Source organism: Vombatus ursinus, unplaced genomic scaffold (genome assembly GCF_900497805.2).
Source record: "Vombatus ursinus unplaced genomic scaffold, bare-nosed wombat genome assembly UNPS02014775.1, whole genome shotgun sequence".
NCBI classification, from domain to species: Eukaryota; Metazoa; Chordata; class Mammalia; order Diprotodontia; family Vombatidae; genus Vombatus; species Vombatus ursinus.
The window spans coordinates 17,699,105-17,724,679 of NW_020954553.1; the positions used below are offsets into that span (position 1 = coordinate 17,699,105).

General features: G+C 40.0%; 1 protein-coding gene across 1 annotated transcript; it reads left to right on the forward strand.

The window, feature by feature from the left end:
* The first annotated feature begins 290 nt into the window (after positions 1 to 290).
* LOC114044980 (interferon-induced very large GTPase 1-like) lies at positions 291 to 24,019 on the forward strand. The gene is made up of 2 exons (XM_027864769.1): positions 291 to 354; positions 16,719 to 24,019. The coding sequence occupies exons 1-2, from the start codon at positions 336 to 338 to the stop codon at positions 24,017 to 24,019; spliced, it is 7,320 nt and encodes a 2,439-aa protein (XP_027720570.1). The 5' UTR covers positions 291 to 335.
* The last annotated feature ends 1,556 nt before the right edge of the window (positions 24,020 to 25,575 follow it).

Genomic DNA, 25,575 nt, shown 5'->3' on the forward strand with positions numbered 1-25,575 from the left:
CTTTAATCTTTTTAAAAATGTTTATTGTAACCCTAAATCTGGTTAATAAGCACTTTAGGCAATAATTTGAATGGTCACAGGGCAAGTTCCACTTTCCTCCCTTTTTGTTTTCTGTAAATTTCTCTTAATATACCCTTCTGTTTGTTTGAAAATGCTTTTACTTCCTGTTCTTCAGGCTGACCTGCCTCACCCTTTGAAGCCCTCCCATTCTGTGGAATAATTAGACTCCAAGCAGATGAAGCTTCAGTCCTCTGGAAGGCTAGCTGCACCAGCATCTACAAAGAAAGAGGGGCTGAGATAGATAAGCCCCCACATCTGTGAGGAGAACAGACAACATGTGGCCTGGAGAACAAGGTTGGTGGAGAGTGAAGGGCTGGAGGCATCCTGAGGGAGGGGAGAAACAGAGAGAGAGGATGAATCTGAGACTAAGTGAGCCACAAGAGGAATGAAAGGGACTCATAGGAGGGACCTCAGGGACAATCTAGGTCAATCTGTTCATTGTGAAAATGGGGAACCTAAGTCTCAGAGAAGAGAAGGGACTTATGCTGCATTAATAGTGGAGCCAGGATTTAGAGTAAGAGACAAAGAAACAGAAAGAGACCAAAGGAGGAACAGTTAATCAATTATTAAGCATTTATTAGGTACCTGCTATGTGCCAGGCACTGTGCTATGTGCTAGAAAGACAGAGATAATAATGAAACCATCCATGCTTGCAGGAGAAAGTGAGAAAAAGAGATAAGAAGATAGTACTACGGGGAGAGATACATAGGTTGTGAGCCTGGCATGACAACTATACAAGCAGAAAGATAGAGACAGAGACAAAAATGGGGTTGGGAGAAAAGGGGAGAATGGGAACAAGGGGGAGAGAGAGAACATTAGCAAAGACAGAAAAAAATGCAGCAAAGAAAGAAGACAAAAAGGAAGATGAGCAGGTAGCAAAAGGCTGAGAGAAAAATGGAAAAAAGAGAGAGACAGATGAATTTTGTTGGAATCAGATTAATCAGGGAATGAGAGAGATCACAAAGTTTGGGGAAATCAGATGGTCAGGGATTTTGGGTCACAGGCTTCAAGATTTTCAGGCAGGCATATGCTTCAGGGGGGCCACTGGGGCACCTAGCTGACCCACAGGCAGAGTATCAGTGCATTCTCTCTTCCATTTTTCTTTCTCCCCCTCACCCAGACCCACACCTTTAAAGTCTTTCTATGGGAGATTCACTTATGGGTGACTCTTCAGGGCTTTGTTGTTCTCCCCTTCATCCAAGAAAGTTATCTTTGGTCCTTTCTTGCTTGGTTGGGCTTGTCAGAGCAGGTTCATTTATTTCCTCTGATGTCATGTCCTCTTCTGCCCCTTCTGGGAAAGAAAGGAGGTCTGAAAAAAGAAATAAAATCTCTGTGTGTTTGGAGTTTGCCTGTATATAGGCATGCAATTCTTATCTCTAAGCCAGGACTTACATTTGTTGTTATGGGAGTGGAGCAAATTACAGGAGGGGAAGGGGGACAAATCATTACAGATGTTCCCCATTCCTCATCCTTACTTCATTTTTGGTGGTTTCCCAACCTTTTCAAGAATGAAGACTCCCATTTGGTTTCCAAAAACATCATCAAGCCCCACAATAGTAGTTGTGCTTTCAATATCTACTGATTAAGAAAATAACAGATAACATTGGGGATTAGAGCCTAGACGAAGAAGAAAAAGCAGCAATTCACCTGAGCTCTCCCCCAACCCCTCCAAACACCTTTAAATAATGCCCTAAAATAATTCCTGGAGTGGCAGAACCCACGGAAGGATGTGATGAAATAATTTTCCAACCAAAGACAACTTAAAGGGCCATGCCAGTACAGACCAGGCCCCAGCAAACCAGGAGCAGGCCTTAGGAGCCACTGGATCAGCAATGGCAGTGGCTGCCTCAAGAGCTCTCAATGCACAGAAGGTAAGGGGGTCGAACAACTGATCATAAAGAGATCACAGGGGTCTCTTTGCTGGCACTGGGGGCAGGACTCTATTGCTTTGCACATACTCATATCTGGATTATAGTCCTGGGTGGCAATCTCAGGGAAAGGAGAACCACTAGCACACCAGAGCTTGTGGTCAAAGTGGAGGGGGGACCCTTGCCACAGTTCTAGGGTAGAAAAGTGTGCTTGTGGTCTCTCACAGACCAGAGCACAGGCCAGGAGATTATCAAACACCTCTCAGATCACACTACCTTGGAAGAATTGAAAACTTCCAAGTCCCTAGAAGTATCTCTGTCAACAGCTGCACAAAACCCTTGAAGCTTTGGGACAGTGAACCCTCCACTCTGGAAGCAGAGCCTTATTTTAACAAAGAGTTAAAAGTCAAGAAATATACTGGAAAATGAGCAAACAAAAGGAAAAAAAATAATATGACCATAGAAAGTTACTATTATGACAAGGAAGATCAAAACACTCACTCAGAAGACAAAAAAGTGAAAGCTCCAACATCCAAAATCTCCAAGAAAAATATGAATTAGTGTTAGGCCATGAAGAAGCTCAAAAAAAGATTTTTAAAATCAGGTAAGAGAGGCAGAAGAAAAATTTGGAAGAGAAATGAGAGTGATGCAATAAAATCATGGGAAAAAAGTCACAGCTTGGTAAAAGAGACACACACACACACACACACACACACACACACACAAAAGTACTGAAGAAAATAACACTTAAAAAACAGAATAGGCCAAATTGTAAAAGAGGTACAAAAACCCAATGAAGAGAAAAATGCTTTGAAAAGCAGAACTGGATAAATGGAAAGAGAGGCACAAAAATTCATTGTAAGGAAAAAAAACTCCTTAAAAAGTAGAATTGGCCAAATGGAAAAGGAGTTTAAAGGCTCACTGAAGAAAATAATTCCTTAAAAATTAGAATGCAAAATGGAAGCTAATGACTTCATGAGAAATCAAGAAACGAGAAAATACAACCAAAAGAATGGAAAAACAGAAGATAATGTGTAATACCTCTTTGGAAAAAACAACTGACCTGGAAAATAGATTCAGGAGAGAGAATTTTTAAATTACTGGACTACCTGAAAACCATCATCAAAAAAAGAGCCTAGACATCATCTTTTAAGAAATTGTCAAGGAAAACTGCCCTGACATTCTAAAACCAGAAGGTAAAATAGAAATTGAAAAAAAAATCCACCTATCACCTCTTGAAAGTGATCCAAAATCAAAACTCCAAGAAATATCATAGCCAAATTCCAAAACTCCCAGGTCAAGGACAGAATATTGCAAGCAGCCAGAAAGAAACAATTCAAGTATCATGGCACCATAGTCAGGATAACACAAGATTTAGCAGCTTCTACATTATAGAATTGGAGGGCTTGGAATATGATATTCTGAAGGGCAAAGGAGCTAGGATTACAACCACAAATCACCTACTCAGCAAAACTGAGTACAATCCTTCAGGGGGAAAAATGGACATTCAGTGAAATAGAGTACTTTCAAACATTCTTGATGAAAAGACCAGAGCTGAATAGAAAATTTGACTTGCAAATACAAGAATCAAGAGAAAATTATAAGGGACTTAATAAGGTTAAACTGTACATGTAACTCATAAAAACTTTTTCTTTATTAGGCCAGGTAGAGGGAGTATATATTGACAGAGGGCACAGGTATGAGTTCAATATGAAGGGATAATATCTCAAAAAAAATTAAATTAAGGAGTAAGAAAGAGGAATGCACTGGGAGAAATGGTAAGGGAGGGGTAGAATGGGGTAAATTATCTCACACAAAAGAGGCAAGAAAAACCTTTTACAATGAAAGGGAAGGTTGGGGTGGGGGGAGTGAGTGAACCTTACTCTCATCAGAATTGGCTCAAAGAGGAAATAACATACACACTCAATTGGGTATAGAAATCTATCTTACTCTACAGGAAAGTAGGAGGGGAAAGGGATAAGAGAAAGGGGAGAAGGGTTATAGGAGGAAGGGCAGACCAGGGGAGGTAGTAGTCAGAAGCAAAACACTTTTGAGGAGGGACAGGGTGAAAGGAGAGAGAAAATAGAATAAATGGGGGTGGATGGGATGGAGGGAAACACAGCAATTGTAACTGTGGGGGGAAATTTGAAATAAGTTTCACTGATAAATGCCTCATTTCTCAAGTACATAGAGAACTGAGTCAAATTTATAAAAATAAGAGCCATTCCCCAATTGATAAATGATCAAAAGATATGAACAGGTTTCAGACGAAGTAATCAAAGCTATCTACAACCATATAAAAATACTATAAATCACTATTCATTGGAGAAATGCAAATTAAAACAATTTTGAGGTACTATCTCATATCTGTTAGATTGGATAATAGCACAAAAAAAGGAAAATGACAAATGTTGGAAGGGATGTGGGAAAAATGAGACATTAATGCACTGTTGGTGGAGTTGTAAACTGATTCAACCATTCTTCAGAGCAATTTGGAACTATACCCAAAGGGCTACAAAACCAGGCACACCCTTTGAACTGGACTACTAGTTCTGTGTCCAAAAAGAGATAAATAACAGAAAGGAAAAGGGCCAATATGTACAAAAATATTTATAACTGCTCTTTTCTTGTGGTAAAGAATTGGGAATTGAAGGGATGTCCATCAATTGGGGAATGGCCAAACAAATTGTGCTATGTGATTGTGATGAAATACTATTGTGCTATAAGAAATGATGAGCAGGATGCTCTCAGAAAAACCTGGAGAGACTTACATGAGTTGATGCAAAGTGAAATGTGCTGTGTACAAAGTAACAGTAATATTGTAAGATGATCAGCTGTGAATAACTTAATTATTCTCAGCAATACAATGATCCAAATCAACTCTGAATGACTTATGAAAAATGCTATCCATCCCCAGACAAAGAACAGATGGTGTCTGAAGAGAGATTGAAGCATACTTTTTTTACTTTCTTTATGTTCCTTGAGGCGTTTTTTTTGTTCTGTGTTTTCTTTCAAAACATGACTAATATGAAAATATGTTTTACATGACTACACATGTATAACCTATATTGATTTGCTTGCCTTTTCAATGAGGAGGGTGAGGAGAGAGGGAGGGAGGGAGAGACTTTGGAACTCAAAATTTAAAAACAAATGTTAAAAATTGTTTTTATATGTAATTGGAGAAAAATAAAATACTAAATGAAAAAATAAAAGCAAAGCTATATTTAGGGGAGGGGGAAAGAAAATACTTGTTGGCAAAAAGCTACAATGAATTCAGTGATACTGCCAAATGAACTTGTATCTTACTGATGATAACAACATTGACATATATTTGACAAATAGTAATACAATTGCTTACCGTTATTTGGACTGCAGAAGACTTGTATGTATATCTATTATACTGAGTCATATTGAGAGAGGAACAAGAATGACAAAGGTGATGGTGATGTAGAGCTTTAAATTCTGCAGAGTGTGGTACATACTGTCTTTCATCTGATTTGAGAAATAGCCATGCCAATAAACTCCATGACATGTTAAGAGGTAGAGGGGGTGCAGGCAATTCATCTACTCCAACCTTCTGATGGTACAGTCTCCCTGAGAGGGAAAGTGACTTGTTCAACTCACAACATGGGGTTTAGGTGGAGCCAGGACTTATAGAGAGACAGAGATGGCAAGACAGAGCTCCACTAACATACACAGGGAAACAGAGGGATACAGAGGGATACAGAGTCAGTGAGCATGAGAAAGGAACAGAGACAGAAAGCAACAAAGATATAGAGATACATACAGATCTAGTAAGAGATATAGTAAGGGAAGTAAAAAGGTGGTGAGTGGAGAGGGTGATGGCCATACAGTCAGGAAGACATGAATTCAAATCCTGCCTCATACTCTTCCTATGTCTGTGACCCTGGTCAAGTCATATTTAACTTCTTTTTGTCTCCTTCATGTATAAAATATGAATAGTAAAAGAGTCTACCTCATAGGGTTGCTGTAAGGATCAGATGAGTTAAAATATGGAAAACACATTGCAAACCTCAAAGTGCTATGTAAATGCTAACTACATATGTATATGTACACACATATATCTATACACACATAAGCTATTTAACCTTAAAACTGCAGTAATACTCTTTTGGGCACCAGATGTGTGTGTGTGTGTGTGTGTGTGTGTGTGTGTGTGTGTGTGTGTGTATGCATGCACTTGTATATGCACATATATGCAAAGTGTAAGCAGCATTTAATGAGTGGATGAATAATGCATAAAATAATCACTTGCTCTGGGCAAAGCACATAGAGCTTGGGATACAAAGTGAAAAGTAAGGAACACACATTCTTTTTCTTTTTTAATTAAATTAAATTTTTTTTTGTTACATTTTAAATTCTGAACTGTCTCTCTCCCTCCTTCCCCACTATTCACTAGAGGAGACCACCATTTCACACACACACACACACACACACACACACACACGTGTGTGTATATATGTAAAACCACACTATGCATACCTCAGATATCTAATTTACTTCTGATCACTACCTCCCTCATCCATACTCTTTCTAAAAGACCCTCTCTTATTCTCTTCCCTTGCCCTCTTATTTCTTAATCTGCACATCTTTCTAAGAGTCTCTCTTATTCTATTTCCTTGCCCTCCCATTTCTTTGTATGTTAAGAAGATTTTTATACCCTTCCAGATGTATGTTATTCTATCTTTAACCCAGTTCTGATAAGAATAAGATTCTAGCACTACCAGTCCTCCACCCCCTTCACTGTAACAGTTCTTCCATTCACACCTTGTTTATATGAGATAATTGTTCCATTTTACCTCTTCTACCCAATTTTTATTTTTTAGGATAATCCCATTATAATATGCTCAACCCCAAACCTTCTATTTCTGTATGCTCTTTCTAACTACCCTAGTAATGACAATATCCTTAAGAGTTACTGATGACTTTTTCCCATATAAGAAATAAGCAGGTTGACCTTATTAAATCTCTTCTTTATATATCTTTCATGTTTACCTTTTTATGTTTCTCCTGATTTTTGTAGGTCAAACTTTCTGCTCAGTTCTGCTCAGTAATGTATTTAAGAATACATTAAAGTCCTTTAATTCATTCAATATCCATTTTTCCCTTGCAGGATTACATTCAGCTTTGCTGGGTAAGTTATTCTTGGTTGCAAACCCAGCTCCTTTGTTCTTTGGAACATCATGTTCCATGCCCTTCAGTCTTTTAATGTAGAAACTGACAAATCTTGTATTATTCTGACTGTAGCTCCACAGTATTTGTGATTTTTTCCCCTTGCAGTATTTTCTCCTTGACCTAGAAGCTTCAAAACTTAGCTGTGATGTTCCTGTGAGTTTTCACCTTGGGCTTTCTTTCAGGTGGTGATTGGTGGATTTTTTCTATTTCTATTTTACCTTCTAGTTCTGAAACTTCAGGGCAATTTTCCTTAATAATTTTTTGGAGTATAGTGTCTAAACTCTTTTTCATCATAACTTTCAGGGAGTTCAACAATTCTAAGATTGTCTCTCCTTGATCTGTTTTCCAGATCAGTTGTTTTTGTGATGAGACTTTTCACATTTTCTTCAATTTTTCATTCTTTTGATTTTGTTTTATTATTTCTTGGTGTCATTAGCTTATGAAGTCATTACTTTCCCCTTGCCCATTTCAAAATTTTTAAAAAGGAATGTCCTGTAAGTTTTCATATCTCCTTTTCTGATTAGTTGGTTTTCTTTTCATAATTCTCTTGATTTCTTTTATCTCCCCTCCCAATTTTCCTCAACCTCTCTGATTTTTAAATTCATTTTAAAGCTCTCCCAAAAACTCTTTTTGGGTTTGTGACCACTTTACATTTTTCTTTGAAGTTTTAGGAATAGATGTTTTGACTTCACTGTCTTCTGAGTTTGATCCTTGATCTTCTCCATCACCATAGTAGCTATCTATGGTCCTATTCTTTCTCCTTTGCTTATCCACTTTTTTAATGGCCTATTTCTTGGCTGCTAACTTTATGTTATCAATCTCTAGTCCTGAGGTGTGAGTGATAATGTCTCAGGCTTCAGGTTTTTCCTGCAGTTGTTTTCTGAGTTCTATCTGGGGGCCTTTGATCTCTTGGTTCTTCCAATGTTTTATAATCCAAGGTCAGGTATGGGTCACTGCTCCTCTAGCTCATGCATTGGTCTGTAAGTAACCTCATGCACTTTTCTCTGCCTCTGAGATGCAAGTTAGGGCCCCAGCAATACTGTCACCATGAATGCTCTTACTCTCTGTGACCCCTCCAGCAACCTTCACCTTTCACCTTATTCCTTTGCCCTAGAAACAGAACCAGGGACTCCACTCTCCTGTGAGTGACCATAGCCACCACTTCTCCACAACTACACTCACCAGTGTGTACTTGTTCCTCCTTGCCCACAGCCAGAGCCTGGGATTGGACATGGTCAGCACACATGTGCCCTACATCCAGCCAGTGAATGGCCCTGCAATCTTTCCCTTATCAGCAGCCTGACCCCAACACTGTCAGTGGATTGAAAGTTCCTGAAGCTAAAGCTATCTCCTGCCCCTAGGACTTGTTGTTTGTTGATTTGGTGGTATCTCCCCAGAGATATCTGTACTTCAAGCAGGCTAGACCACTACCCTGGGACATCAGGTCTTTTCTAGTCCTTCCAAGTTGTCTTAGGTTGGAAAACTGCTGTACTTTGACTTTTAATTGTTTTTGCCACTCTGAAGTTCACTTTAAGGCTTTATTTCAAATTATTTGTGGGGGAGTTTGGGAGAACCAGGTAATTTCCACCAACTTTTCCCCACATTTTTTTAAAAAAATATTTTATTTTCAGTTCCATAATCTCTCTCTCTCTCTCTTTCTCTCTCTCTCTCTCTCTCTCTCTCTCTCTCTCTCTTCTTTCTCTCTGCCCCCTCCCTCATGTTTTGAGAAAGTAAAAAATACTTAAAAACATACTCAATATGCATATATAGTTATGCAAAACATATCTCTCCATTAACTATGTTTTGAAAAACAAAGGAAAAGATTTGCTTCAGTCTATACTCTGAATCCATCAGTTCTCTACCTAGAAGAGGAGAGCATTTTATATCATGTGTACTTTGGAGTTGTGGTGGACCATTGTATTGATCAAGGTAGCTCAGTCTTTCACAGCTGATTATCCTTACAACACTGCTGTTACTGAGTAGATTGTTCTCCTGGTTCTGCTCACTTCACTTTGCATCAGTTCGTGTAGGGCTATAATTTTTTCCCCTCAATTTTCTACTTTCCTTCTAATCATGGCTACATTTGTTTTATTTGTACATAACTTTATTATTTTAATGTTATTGGAATTATCCATTTTACACTGCACTCTGCTCTTTAACATGAGAAAAATTTCCCCATTCTACCTCTCCCTTTCCCCTTGTCCCAGTGCATCCCTCTTTCTCCCCCCTTCATGTTTTTTTTTTTTGGAGGATCATCCTAATATAATGACTCACATTCATGCCCTATATTTACTCTTTCAAACTGCCTGAATAATGATAAAGTCCTTTGGAGTTATGAGTATACTTTTCCCACATAAGAAGGTAAACAGTTTAACTTGAGTCTCTTATGACTACTCTTTTGTGTTTACCTTTGTATGCTGCTCTTAAATCTTGTGTTTGAATGCCAAATTTTTTTATTCATCTCCAGTCTTTTCATCAGAAATCCTTGAAAGTCTTCCATTTCAATAAATGTCCATTTTTTTCTTCCGAAGGATTATACTCAGTTTTTCAAGGCAGATTACTTTTTGGTTATAATACTAGCTCCTTTGACTTCTGGAATATCACATTCTAAGCACTCTTGTCTTTTAATGTGATAGCTGCTAAATCTTTTGTGATTTTCACTGTGGCTCCATACTATCTGAATTTTTTTTCCTGGCTGCTTGCAGTATTTTCTCCTTGGTCTAGAAGCTCTGGAATTTGGCTATAATATTTCTGGGAATTTCCATTTTTGGATCTCTTTCAGATGGTCATCAGTGTATTCTTTCAACTTTTATTTTACCTTCTGAATCTAATATATCATTGCAGTTTTCCTTTATAATTCCTTGAAATATGATGTCTAGGTGTTGCTGTCTGAGAGGTTTAGACCTCTCAAGGACCAGAGTATAGGACAGGGACATCTGTAATGAATTTACAGAGTCAAGCCTTCTTTTAGTTAAGGTGGCAAAGATTTATTGTTACACTATACAGCAGGCAGAGGTCCTTAAGGAATTCTGCCATGGTGGGCAGAGCTCGTTAGGGAACTTGCAACCTAAAGAAATGATGCTAAAGCTTATATAGGAAAAGTAGTGAATTATGTGCCAAGTATGCTAATTAGGTGACAACATACAACTACATCATTCACTACTGGAAACCACAGGAATGGGGAAAGAGAGTTCCTAAAGGGTATATTTTTGGTCTGTCATGTCTGTATCAAGATAGTTTGGGGAGTTGACGTCTATAGCTTGACCTCTGGATTGCATACAGTAACTGTGGGCGTCGGTACTTGATAGTTCTGCTGGTACAACAGAGTCCTATTCATACAAAGGAAATTCTACAGAGGTCAGCTTGTTCTTGTAACAGGGAGAGATAGTTTGCCTCACTGGGCCCACTCATGAGTCACTGCCAGAGTTAGGGTCCTTCAACTGGAGGAAAACTGTCAGGGATAGTGTTTCTGAGGTCAGGGAGAAATTGGAGTCCAAGCACAGGTACCCAAGCACCCCATCATCCCCCCCTTAAACAGATGGAACCCAAAATTTTTGGGGGTAAGGGTCAAAGGTCTCAACTTCTGAAACTGGTTCCTGCTAGGATTGGATGTAGAGCTGTTCCTGTCTTGTGGGGTCTCCCATTCAAGGAGTTGGTTCTTTAGCCAGTATCTGGAACTTGACCAACACCACATCCAGTGGGTGATGGGTCAGGTCTTGGACAGAGGTTGGTACCCAGCCCGAGCAGTCATCTGGAAATGAAGGGCACTGAGCCTAGAGGAGACCAATCTGGCAAGAAGATTTAGCAGACAAGGGCCAAAAAAGAGTAAGAAGAAAATGACCAGAAGTAAGATAAGTATTGGCTGTTCTTCTTACAGAGCTATCTGAAATTTGATTGAGCTATTACCTTTCTTCTTAAAATACTGTCAAACTTCCTCACACCCTCTCAACATACTTAAACCATCTAAATTTGGCACAAAGGTACCCACAGAAACTGGACAATGACAACAGGAGGGACTTGGATGTCCCCCATTTGTCCCCAAACTTTCTTATCTACCTTCCATATTTTCAATCAAACCTTTATTTATCTTTCCAAATCTTTCAAACCCATTACTCAGGTTACTCAACATTCCTTTACATTTCAACCATAAGATAAGATAGCTCGTAAGTTGTTACTCTTATTGCTTTAAGCAAAAGAGGTTCCTGACTTTAACCTCATATCTGACTAAATACACATTTTTGTTTCACAATCTTGTTTATCCTTCTCTAATTATATTCACTCTGAAAGGAAGACATACTTCAAAAATTGAATAGTGTCTTTCAAACACTAATTTTAAGTCTTGTTTAGGCCATTCAGATCAAAACAGCAAGATCTCACATACTTACATTGTGCTCATATCTTTTACTGACCACTTGCTCTGATCATGGAAATTTGCTATAAAAGGAAAAGGCAGGGACATGTGACATACCAAATATGACAGGATAAAATATCCTTAGCTCTGTTTGAATTCAGATAAGAGTCATAGTTCTTCAACCATGCAGTATCAATTCCACCTCATAGTCAGACTCAGGAATAGTCAGGTGGGAAATATTCCTTTTCAAAGAAACACAATGGAGAAACTGAACCAGGAGGATCCCATCCTAGATGGAGGCTAAGATTGTCCTCATGGCTTTTGAACACAGGCAGACCTCCACCTGTTAACAGTACAGGATCACATTCCCTCTGAGTAGCTTATGACATTTCTCTCAGATACTGATTTAGTGCAGACAACTATACCCAAATTTAAACTCAAAACAAAATCAGTTATAGTCTCAAGGGCCTTTTACTTCAAACAGCAAGTTTCACTAATCACAGCCTACAGCCAGATACAGTTAATTTTACTCTCATGGAGCTGCAATAAGCAATAAAGATTTACCAGGACTCACCTACATAAGGGATTCCATGTAACATCTTTCCTTCTCAAATTTAAACTTATCCTGGTGTAAAACCCAATCATTGAAATAATTTCTATCTATTGTACATAAACTTGCAACTTCTCAGCAAGCCAATTTCATTGCTTAGGAACTCCATAACCCAAATTTTTTATTTTTTTCCCCCAGGGCTGATAAGCTTGCCCCTACAGATGGTTTACAGGAACCTTGGCAAGTTTACAAAATAAGGGGAACTGACATGGACCCCAGGGAGGGGCTGATCCTGGTGCCCCTGCCTGCCAGCCCCATATTCCAAGGTGGATGTTCTGAATGGGCAGAACCAATCTGAATAAGGCTTTCACCCAATCCCCTCCTTTTCACACACAGTAATCAATTAACAACTTTAGGTTTTAGCATTAAAACAGTAACTTCAAATAACTTAGTTAACAATCTTACAACTTTCATAAATGATAGTCAAATTGTTTTAGCTGTAACCTCCTCCTTAACTACAGGCAAAGGTGGAAATAACCTGGTTTTCCAAATGGCAGTTATAAAACATTATAAGACAGGGTTAGTAGGGCTAATAAAGCAACATAACAGGTTTAACACAATTTTTCCATTGTCCTTTAGTTTCTTTCAGTTCATACTTCAATAACATCCAAATTATGAAAAGTTGCTTGACATAACTGATACAAAAGTCTACCAATTTGAAACAATATTAGATGTTTAAAAATTTGAAGCAAACATCTTACCAATCAGATGACTCCAATTCTGTTGAATGAATTTCCAAATTACCTTACAGAGAAAATCCAGCATCTCATCACCATTGGCATTGTATACTGGTCACATCTAATTAAGGAACTAATAACAATGGTTAACATTTTTAGTGCCTGCCCTCTGCCAGGCACTGTGTTAGGCACCTTCCAATCATGTGAGGTAAACTGAGGTAACTTGCTTAATGTCACCCAGTTAACAAATTTCAGATCCATACATTTTCCCAATTTGCCTTAGTGCCAAACAGTATAATAAATTCTAACTTATCTTAAGCATCAAATTAGGAGTGACACATTTCACTTAAAATATGAATATGAATATAAATTCAATTACCTTTTGGTTGTGTCCTGGTACACAAAAACTTTTCTCTTTTATGTGAGGCAGGAAAGATTAAGTGCTAGTTAACTGACCTCTTTGATCTGAGGGCAAAAGATTCCCTCTTTCTTTCTTGTCTCTCCCTCCACATTCAAAACTTGACCAGAGTTAGAATGTAGAAACAGAGAGAAAATTTTTTACCAACAATTTTCCAAAAGTTTCTAAACTGTTTACCCTCAAACTCTCTGTTCACACAGTTCATGCAAATAGATTGTGCTGTTCTTTCTACCCATACTGTCATTGCTACATGCTTAAACTTTCTTGCCTTTCCTTCTACCTACTTATCCCTCTGGTGGACTTTAATTAAAGTTCCTTTAAAACTGCACATATCTTATTTCTTTGTAATTCTGATCTGACATTTCTCTTACCTTTACCAATCATATGACATAAATAGTAAAGTATTTTCCTCTCTCTTTCTCTCTCCCATCCACCTGCTCCTCTAAGGCTGCTGTAATCAGGGAGGGAGGAGGAGAGAAAGAAAGCAGCATTCCAAAGTCCAGCTGCAGACCTTGGATGCTACTCCTGCTGGCTCTACAGGGTGTCAGATTACATACACTCACACCACACAGACACAAACACAGAACAGATACAGGGTAATACAGATGATGACTGAGAGAATCCAAAAGCTCAGAGAGGCTTGTCAGAAATCCCCTGCACAAGTCAGACAACTTTTTCATGGTCCTCCAGTTCATATAGAGGCCAGGCAAAATGTTCCTTTTTAAGGTCTTGGATACCAAGCTTTCTCCAGTTCTGTAAAAGATAATCTAGGGGCAAATCTCGAGGTGTAGAGAGAGATTGGCCCATCCTTTTTGTCTATAAGCCTATAGAGAGAAAGGGAAACCAATAAGCACCTGTAGTCACTCACCTCAGCCAGCATCCTGGTACAGGACCTGGTACAGGTCCTGGAGAGGGAGAAATAACCCGCAAAAGTTCCCAAACAAGACATCCCTTGTCAAGAGGGAAATCTGTCAGAGCCTGTTATAGGCTTGACCCAAAGCCCCTGAAAGTCTTCCTAGGTGCTTGTGAGATGACTCAATTACAGGGTGAGGGGAGAGGCAGGCTTACCTTGACCCAGAGAACACCTGAGACTTCAGACAGGCCCCAAGTTGGACGCAATACATATTGCTATCTGAGAGGTTTAGACCCCTCAAGGACCAGAGTATAGGACGAGGTCGTCTGGAATGAATTCACAGACTCAAGCCTTCTTTTAGTCAAGGTGGCAAAGATTTATTGTTACACTATACAGCAGGCAGAGGTCCTTAAGGAATTCTGCCATGGTGGGCAGAGCTCGTTAGGGAACTTGCAACCTAAAGAATGATGCTAAAGCTTATATAGGAAAAGTAGTGAATTATGTGCCAAGTATGCTAATTAGGTGACAACATACAACTACATCATTCACTACTGGAAACCACAGGAATGGGGAAAGAGAGTTCCTAAAGGGTATATTTTTGGTCTGTCATGTCTGTATCAAGATAGTTTGGGGAGTTGACGTCTATAGCTTGACCTCTGGATTGCATACAGTAACTGTGGGCATCGGTACTTGATAGTTCTGCTGGTACAACAGAGTCCTATTCATACAAAGGAAATTCTACAGAGGTCAGCTTGTTCTTGTAACAGGGAGAGATAGTTTGCCTCACTGGGCCCATTCACGAGTCACTGCCAGAGATAGGGTCCTTCAACTGGAGGAAAACTGTCAGGGATAGTGTTTCTGAGGCCAGGAAGAAATTGGGGTCCAAGCACAGGTACCCAAGCACCCCATCATAGGTTTTGCTTTTTGATCATGGCTTTCAGGTAGCTCAGTAATTCTTAGATTATCTCTCCTCAATCTATTTTCCAGGTCAGTTGTTTTTCCAACGAGATATTTCACATTTTATTTTTTCATTTGTTTGACTTTGTTTCTATTGTTTCTTCATGTCTGATAGAGTCATTAGCAACTTCCTGGCTAATTCTAATTTTTAAGGAATTCTTTAGGGAGCTTTTCTATCTCTTTTTCTACTTGGCCAATTACAATTTTAAGAATTTCTTTTCTTCAGTGAATTTTTGTACCTCCTTTTCCATTTAGTCTAGTCTTCTTTTTCAAGGAGTTCTTCAATGAATTTTGGTGCCTCTTTTACCATTAGGCCAATTTTGTTTTTTTACAGTATGATTTTCTTCAGTATTTTATTGTGCCTCTATTACCATGCTGTTAATTCTCTTTTCCTAATTTGCTTACACAATTGTAATTTCTTTTCCCAATTTTTCCTTTACCACTCATTTATTTCTTTAAGTCTCTGAGGAATTCTCATTGGTTTTGTCTCCAATTAGCAAATTTCTTTAAGGCTTTGCTTATAGTTGTTTTCACATTGTCTCCTTCTGAATTAGTATCTTGTTCTTCCCTACCACCAAATTAGCTTCTTAGGGTTAAATTCTTTATTGTTGTTGTTGTCGTTTGATCATTTTTCCACTCTATTTCTTGACTTTGAACTTTCTGTTAAAATTGGACTGTGGTGACATGGGCTTGGGTAGGCACTGTCCCAAGCTTCAGGATTTCTCATGCTACTGTTTTCAGAAATAGTTCTGGAGGTATGCAAGTTTTTAGTGCTTCCAAGGTAGTGTGGTCTAGGGAGAGGTGTGGTCCCTGATCTTGTGGTCTGTGCTCTGGTCTTTACCCAGGAAGGGGCCTTGATCCCCTGTAGCCACAAGAGTGAGTGTTTAGCTCTAGAACTATGACCAGGTCCCCTACTGTCCTGAAATGACAAGTGCTAGTGCTCCTCTTTGCTTTGGAACTGAGACCAGGTAGCCTGCTCCCTTGTGATTGACCACAAGTGCTCCTCTCTGCCCTGGAATGTGACCCAGAAGTATGCATGGGCAAGGCTTCACTGAGGAAAGAGCAACTAAGGGAACTTGTAAAGGAAAGAAGAATTTCAATAGTCAGAGATAAGGAAGTAGATCATTCTATTTATATACATTGAATTACATGTGATCAGGGAGTAGCCTGTTTACAAATTTTGGTGGAATGTACAAAGATGGAGGGGTAGTAATGTTGAATAACATTGAAAACATAGGCAGGGTACAGATCATTTAAGGCCTCAAAATCAAGGCTAAGGAGTTTGTATTTTTATACTTAGGTCTGAGTAAAAATTTTCCAAATCAGCTGAACATGAGCCTGTTGTAGGGAGAAGATGGGGAAGGCCACCAGAAGAAGAAAGAGAGATTTTCCCTTCACTGAAATGAGAGATGTTTACTAGTCAATGGGGAGAGAGGATTGAGACACATGATTTATTTAAACCATTTCCAATTCTTTTTTCACCTCTATCCTTCACATAGCTTCAGTCTTGCTAGACTCCAAAATGTCACAAACCCAAACTACCAGGACATTGTGCTTCCACATGTATCATCTACATTCAGTGATGATTCTGGGGCAGGAGAGTAGAGTGAATATATTTCCTTTGGAGCTCCTTCCATATTTTACACTCTCACCACATACTTTCTGTGCCCCATTCCTCCCAAACTAAAAACAGGTTTTGACTAATTGATGTTCTGTACTCTCCTGCAGCCATGTCTACACCAGGGGATAATGATGATGAACCATCCCAAGGAGACCCAGGAAGAAGAGAGCTGGAAGAGAAGCTGAGACAATTGGGGCTGGATACCCAGTACTGGGTACCTAAGCTGCAGGAATCCCTGGGTATGACCTCTGACCAAGCTTTACAACACCTACAACAGAGGGAAATCCAGACACTGAAATCTCAGGTAAAACATCCTTGGGAGAAGCAGGCCTTGGAGAAACTTCTTCAGCTATCGAGTGGTCAGGGCTCAGAGAAGATGGAAGAGAAACATTGGGTGACAGTGAAGGAGAGACAAGAGGGGGCACAGTCAGCCTTGAAGGAGCTGAAGGAGATGCAGGCAGCAGGTAAAAGCCACCAGGAGATGACTGTGAGGGAGAAAGAAGAGGAGCTGAGGCAGGCCATGAAGATCCCACCCAACTACTGGCAACTCCCTGAGAAACCCCTAATGGAGGTCATAGAAAACATGCAGAGACACCTCAGTCACACGGAGGGCACACTCTCCCATAGGGAGAATCTTCCTGACAGGGAGCTCCTCAAAAGGGTGTCAGGTGGCCTGGCCCTACAGGGGATTTACCAAACCAACCATCCTGAGGATCTTTTGGGCAAGAGAGAAGAACTGCTCAGCCTCCCAGAGAACTTCTTCTTGCTCAGTCCAGCACAGGCAACAAGGATGGAAACAATGGAATTTTTATCTTTTCAGGAAGAGTCCATGTTTACACAAAGCATGGAGAAATTGGGTTTCAGTGTTAGCTTCTTGGCTAAGGGTGGAGGTTGGGGATTTAACCTGGAGGCCAGCACCAATAATAATAAATCTTCTGACTCTAGAGAGGTCCATAAGTCACACTCTAAGGACACTTACAGCTGCACCACCAAGTTCAGCTATGTCCCACTGGCCTCCTGCCACTTTGCACGGGATCAGCTCTACCTATCCAGGTCAGCTCTTCAAGAGTTAAAGCAGCTGGAGCAACTTCTGAGTCACTCCAATGGTACAGAAACCTATCAACTACTGAAGCATAGATGTGAAGCATTTTTCCAAAGGTTTGGCTCTCATGTGAACCAGGGCCCATTGCACTTAGGAGGAGTGTTCTGGTGGAAAGCTGTAGCTGAGGGTTTCAGGTCAGAGGAGCTGGATGATGTGAAGCAACAAGCCTCAGAGGCACTTGATGTGTACATTGGAGGCAGCTACAGTGGCTTTGGGGTGAGAGCAGGAGCCATGGTAAATGCATCCAACTCTCGGTCGCAAATGGCTTCTCACAATAAAAGCTCCACTGATTTGCAAGCAAGATTCCAAATGTCTGTATACCAAACAGGAGGCCCCCCAGAGGTGGATTCTCTCCCACAGTGGAAAGCTGGTCTTGTGGCCAGTAACCACACCTGGCGTGTCATTGACCGAGGTTATCAGCTAGTGCCTGTCTGGGAAATAATTCTGTCTAACCACAAACAAGATTTTCAGGATCCTCTACAAGTGGCTCGCTGCCTCACAGACATTTACACAGCCCTGACTGGCCGATGTGCAAGGACCCAGGATGGAGAGGAATTACTGAGTGCACAGGAGGATGCCAGGTCTTTTGTAGAGGAAGTGAAATCCTGGGAAATCACTGAGCCTGAGGAGAAACTGATGAAACTGATGGACTTCAAGCAAAAGCTGAGTGAGAAAACTAGGAACTCTAACACCTGGATTAACATCTGTCTCAAAGACCTTGCTCTGCAGAAGTTCTTGGTGGACATTGTCAATTTCTGCAAGGACTTCCCAGTTCATGAAACCAAATTCATTAAATCCCAGTTGCGTAGCCTTCTGTATCCTCATGTCTATCAAGTGGAGGAGTTCCCACAGAGTCGGCCAATCATGCAGTGGGTTTTCCACTCAGCAAAGGAGCAACAGGATATCAGTGTCACAGAGTTTGCTGAGTTCATTCAGCTCTTAGAAAAGACAAAGAATGACCTTCTCGAAATAAATCACAACTCAGAGTCCTTAGGAAAGGTGGAAGAAGCTCAAAGAAAGGCTACTTATCAGATTAGTGCATCTCTCAGCTCCTTTCTGAAGGCACTGAAAAAGGCAGAGGAGTCAGGCACACACCTGCTGCTACTTTCCATTGCAGCTGGTGCAGGGTACAAGGAGGAAAACCAAACGTTCCACTGTCTCCTAGGATGTGAAGAATTAAATTTCTTCTTATGTGAAATGAAAGAAGCCCATGAGAAATACCAGTACCTTAATAAGGAATGTGACTATAGGGCTCAAGCATTCCTACTGTTCACAGGGCTCACAGTAACTCCTGGACCTACTGCTGTGTCTGCAGAAGAAAAGATGCAGCGTTTGAAGCTTATGCAATCTCACATGGATCAGTCATGGTCCAAAGAAGTGCTTCATGTACTTTTGAAACCCAGGGCTGGTCACGATTGGGAAACTCTGGAAAAAGACCTGAATTTCCTCACGAGTGGAGAATATGAAGCTACCGTGAACTGTATACAAATGGACCAGGTGAAAAAAGAACTAGAAAGTGTCTCTCAGAGAAAGAAAAAGACCTGTGAACCAGAAGCAAGTGCCATCACACACCATGAAGTGATAAAAAATTCCAACTTTCTAGACTTAGCTAAGAGGCTTGGTCTGGAGCATTACTATCCAAGGAAGATGGGCCGAGCAGATTTCCATCTGATTTACAAGGCCTCTGTGCATGACAGTCAGCCAGACTCAGAGAAACAATTGCCATTTTATTTCCTACAGAAGCTGTTGATGCTGGATTACAAACAGAGATACTTGGTCTGTAAAGATGATGGAGACACAATAGGCAGTGGGACACTAACTCTGACAAAGTTTGAGGATGACAATTCAGATCCTTATGATGATTTGTTTGATGACAGGAAGACACCCTCTCTCCTCTTGTCCACAGGCCACCCTCACATTCACCCAATGGACACACAGATGATGATTTTTCACTGTGCAGATGATTTCACGAGACAATACATTTCAAACAAACTTTCCATTTGTCAATTTGCCCTCCCCCTTGTGGTGCCCAATCCCTGCACTTCTATAATAGAATTCCCACTCTGGTCTCTCAGCCAAATCAAGAGAAGCTGGAGACAGGTGGAGAAATCATCAGGAGAAGACACAGTCATTAATTTTCATAACCAACTCATCTCCCAGGCACCCATCCCTATTGTGTCCTTTATAAGAGTTGTGAATTCTGCTTCTTCTTCCAAATCTCAGATCTTGAACTCTCTGCTCAGTAAGCACAAACATGATGTTTTTTTCCACCGTCACTGCCGAGGCAGCAGCAAATCCTGTCTCTTAATGGGAGGTATGGTAGAGATCTCCTGGTTCTGTCCAGGAGGGAGAGATGATGACACATTTGAAAGGTGTGTTGCCTTCACCAATCTCCGTGGAAATGCCAAAGATTATGAGACACAGCTCAGATTTCTACAAGAAATTGCTTCAGTCACAGTGGTCCTTGTGTCTGCTTCTGATAAAAGTGAGAGGACTGTCAAAATGGTCCGGGACCTATGGAAGTCAACAAAACCTTTGGTTTATTTGTTTGATGACAAAGAGGAGAATGTGTTCAATGATTCTGGGCAGAAAGTGAGGATTGGGATTAGGAATAGAAATGAGGCTGAATTAATGGATGAACTCACAAGGGTCATCAATCGCTTGCTGAAGTCTTCAGGTCCTTTTCTCAGTCTGGAAGACTGTGCTGAAGTTGCTCGCCGCCATGGCTTTCTTGTAGATGTGGACAGAAAGGAGTGTCAGGAGGCTAAGGGGAAGGCACAGGCTTTGCTGGCCCTCATGAAAGAGATGAAATTGTCTGAAATGAAGGAGAGATTACTGCCCCTTCAAGGAGAACTTTGGCACCAGTGGTGTAAGAAGGATAAGGAGCTTTGTCACCTGCGAGAGAAGGGGAACCGCAGCCTCGAACAGCACAAGAGTGAGATTGAGACAGAAAAACAAATAATAAGACAAACACAGCTAAAGAGAGCATTTCCTCTCAATGATTTGATGCGATCTGTGCTTGAAATCCTCCAGTCTCACTCAGAGAAAGACAATAGCACTGAGCTGTACTTCCTCGAGTGGCTAAGTATGTTCATGGACAACCTTACTAGAGGTCACCTGGAAAAACTCCACAAGAGGTACAACCAGTTGTGGTCCCTGGTGCTGGGAGAAAGACAAAAAAGATCAAAACGTGCCTCCTTTAAACGCCACCAAAAGGAACTAGAAACTGTCTCTAAGGAGATCAGGGATTCTTCCTTGGGTATTGAACATCTCCTGAGAGAGGTTGGTCAGATCTATGAAGCTTTGGAAGAAGCTTCATCCCAAATGGACACTGTGTTCTTCTCCCTTCCTCAAATTGCTGCTGACCTGATGGTTTCTGGGTACCCCCTTGAGCTGATGGATGGGGATGCTTCCTATGTCCCCCTGAAGTGGGTAGCAGCTGTTTTTGACAGATTGATTGAGAAAATTGGAGACCAAAAGCTCTTTGTTCTCTCTGTTCTTGGCCTCCAAAGCACAGGGAAGTCAACTCTGCTGAATGCTATGTTTGGGTTGCAGTTCAATGTCAGTGCAGGGCGATGCACACGAGGAGCTTACATGCAGTTGCTGAAGGTGGAAGAAACTCTCTGGGAAGAGCTGGGCTTTGGCTTTGTCCTTGTGGTTGACACTGAAGGACTCCGGGCCCCAGAACTCACCTGTAAATCACAGAATCGGGACAATGAACTGGCAACTTTTGTTATTGGACTTGGAAACCTGACCTTGATCAATATATTTGGAGAGAATCCTTCAGAAATGCAAGACATCTTGCAAATTGCTGTCCAGGCCTTTCTGAGAATGAAACAAGTGAACATTTCCCCAAGCTGTCTCTTTGTGCATCAGAATGTGGGGGAAATCACTGCCAAAGATCAAAATGTGGAAGGAAGAAGGCAACTGCAGCAGAGACTGGATGAAATGGCAGCCACGGCTGCAGAACAGGAACAGTGCTCAGATATTACCAGCTTCAGTGATGTCATTCGGTTTGATGTCAACACCCATGTCCATTACTTTGCTCATCTATGGGAAGGGGATCCTCCAATGGCCCCTCCCAACCCCAGTTATAGCCACAACATCCAAGAACTAAAACGAGGAATTCTTTTGGCTGCCAAAAAAGAATCCAAAGGCAGCATCCTGAAGATGTCTGAGGTGAAAGTCCGGATCCATGATTTGTGGAAAGCCTTGCTCAATGAAAACTTCATCTTCAGCTTTAGGAATACCTGGGAGATCATGGCCATGATCAAGCTTGAAACAATGTACAACAACTGGACCTGGAATCTAAGAAGTCATGTGTTGGGTTTGCAGAACCAACTGACCAATCAGATTCAGAATGGGGAAATTCGGGATCTGCCAAGAAGTTCTATTGAGGTTAATATTGCAGAAAAATATGATGCCATCAGGCAAGAGCTTCAAAGATATTTTGATGAAGACCAAGAGAATGAAATCCTGATACAGTGGAAGGGAAACTTTGAGAACAAACTGAGAAATCTTAAAGAGGCACTTGTTTCAGAAAGTGTTAGAAAGTCCAAAGATTTCCTTAGTTCAAGGAAAAGTCAAGATAAACTGGATAAAAAGAAATCAGAATATGAAAAAGAGCTGTTGTTAAGAAGCAGAGATGTGGCTCTGTCATTAATGGGTAAAGAATTAAGTGAGGAAGAGCTGAGAGAGACATTCAGTCAACTTTGGACAAAGTGGGTCTGTGAAGTATCCTCAACTTCCCCTCCTGCTGAAGACCCTAATATTGATGTAGATTTGGAAAATGTCTTTCTGGACCATTTTAAACAGGAGCACAATGTGGCAAGCAAACTTCGAGATCATTCCAGATCGAAAACATTTTCCACTGATTATGACAAACATGTAACAATGAAGATGACATACAAATTTTATAGCCCCTTCATAACAGAGAGTGATAAGAAATCCATAATGCAAACTACCCAAAATGTTATCTCATTGGTCACTGAAACTATTGATTGTAAGTTGAGAATGGGAATGGACTATAATATAAGTTACTTCCATGAAATACTGCGATTGATAGACAAGAAAACTGATTGTGTATCCAATGGGGCACGGTACACATTTACAAATGAATATAAAATAGATTTGTCCTTATGTTTATGCCATAGAGCAGCAGCTAAATTTAGGGACATGCACACAGCTTTCAAGAGAGCACATGATCCTGTCACATATCTAGAAAATAAGAGAGAGGATTTCTTTATGAGTTTTAAGATTTCCTGCCAAGGTGCAACCTCTATCACAGCATTTGCTGACTTCCTGTGGAGCAAGCTCACTGCTTCCCTACCTATAGCCATCTGGAAAAAGATAGCCCTTGACCTTGCTGGAGAGATTAGGGCTAACTGTCCTGCCTTCAATGGAAACCGTTCCAACCTGGAGAAACACATTCTCATCTCTCTGGCTAAGGAGGAAAACTTTGAGAATTACTGGGAATATGTCAATGCACCAAAACGATTTTTTAAGAATTACATTAAAAAAGAAATCCAAGCATACTGTGTAAGTAGAGGACATGAAAAATTGAAGAATTTTTTAAGTAATAGTTTGGAATTTTTTAAGAAAGTCATCCTCTCTGCTATTTGTGAGTCAACTCTGGTGGCTAAGGACCAAAATAATTCTGCTTCTGTGTGGCTAGATACATTGTGTAATCGCCTTGGGCGTCATTTGACCCTTCCAAGAGGAGACTTGAGAAGCATTGAACACCAGGAGATAGCTGACATCCAGTTCCTCAAGGAAACCATGAATGAACACCTGGATACAGAAATCCAAAATGTAGGAAAGGCCTGTGAAATAATATGTATAGAAAATGTGGTACCTGAGATTCAGGCCATGCTCTCTGATCAGCTCAGTGGCTGCTGGAAGCAATGTCCCTTTTGCAAAGCAATTTGTACAAATACAGCCATAAATCATTGTGAAGACCATAGTGTCCCTTTTCATCGTTCTCACACTGTCACTGGCACAAACTGGCACAAAACCAATGAGTTTTCAATTGATTTCTGTACCAGCTACGTGGCAAGTGATCTTCTGTTTGTTCTTAATGATGACAGGTGCATCCCATATAAGACTTATCGTCAGGCAGGTGGTGAATATGCCACATGGAACATTACTCCAGACACATCTGCCCAGCCATACTGGAAATGGTTTGTGTGTCGCTTCAGGTCACAATTAGAAGAGCATTACAATTTCAGATTCAGTGGCAGAGGTCAGATTCCTGATGCATGGTCCAGAATCACCAAGCAAGATGTGCTGAATGACCTAAATAAATAATAATTCTCAGTGACACCAAGGAACCTGAATGCAGAGCATTTTGAGAACTTGTTCTGTCAGAAATGATTTTTCAGAATATGAATGACAGAGGTATAGCACTACCAGACATATATAATAATATAGTGGTCATCAAAATTCTATATCACTGGTTAAAAAAAAAAAGGAGATTTAGAGGGACAGACTACACAATGGAGAACCAGAAATATTTGATCTTAAATCTCACAGTTTTCAATAAGCAAAAATATAAATTATTTATGGAAGAATCCTCATTTGCAAGAATTTTTAGAAAATCTCAAAAGAAGTTGCACAGAAATTACATTTAGGGTTCCAGCTAACATTATATACCAGTGTAAGTAAAAATGGATATGTAACCTCAATGACAAAAGGTCATAGCATCAGAAAATTAGAAAAGAAATAGAAAAGGTACCTTTCTTATCCCTAACCAGAGGTACAATTCTTAAATAAACAAGAGAGGGAGTTATAAACAAAGATTATATGAAATTGAAAATATTTTACACAAGAATAATTAGGATAACTAGTATAAGAAGAGGAGGGGTCAAATGGGAAAAAAATTTTGCATCAAATATCTCTGACAAGGACCCGAAACACAGGCAATTAACAAATACATAACCAAAAAAGGACCATTTTCTAATGGTTAAGTATTGAAAAGACATTAATAAACAGTGTTCAAAAGAAAAATTGTAAACTCTTAGCAATCATAAGAAAAAAAATACTCAAAAACACTACTAAGAGAAATTAGAATCAAAACAACCCAAAGATTTTACATTATACCCAGCCATCTGGCAGAGGTGACAAAAGAAAGGAATAATCAAATTTTTATTTGGGGGAGGAGTGGTATTGTGGAAAGGCATATAAAGTTAAGTAACCAGAGGGGCAGCTAGGTGGCACAGTGGATAGAGCATTGGCACTAGATTCAGAAGGACCTGAGTTCAAATCTGACCTCAGACACATAACACTTACTAGCTGTGTGACCCTGGCCAAGTCACTTAACCCCATTGCCTAGCCAAAAAAAAAAAAAAGTTAAGTAACCAAGTTAAAAAGTAATTTGAAAATAAATATATTTAACAAAACAAATGAAAATACAATAATACGCAGATAATGTTAATATGTGGTTTTCTAAGTCAACATGCATCCACACAGATCAACGTTTATGGTTTACTGGTCTCCCATTCTATTTGAGTTTGACACACTGCACTAAAGCATCAATGGTGGGACTGTGTATGTATACAACCATTCTGGAAAGCAGTTCCAAACTTTGCAAATGAAGGGGATAAAATGTCCATACCCCTTGATCCAGTGAGTCTATTAAGAGACATAAGCCCTGAGGAAGTCATAAAGAAAAGAGAAAGGTTTCTTACACACAAAAATAGTTATAACATCACTTTTTTATGGAAGCAAAGAACCAAAAACAATGTAGAGTCTATCAATAGAGGAATGGCTAAACAAATTGTGGTGCATGAATATAATGATGGATTATTGAAAAATATTAATCAATTATTGATCAGTCATTTATTTTTAGTCACATTCTTTATACA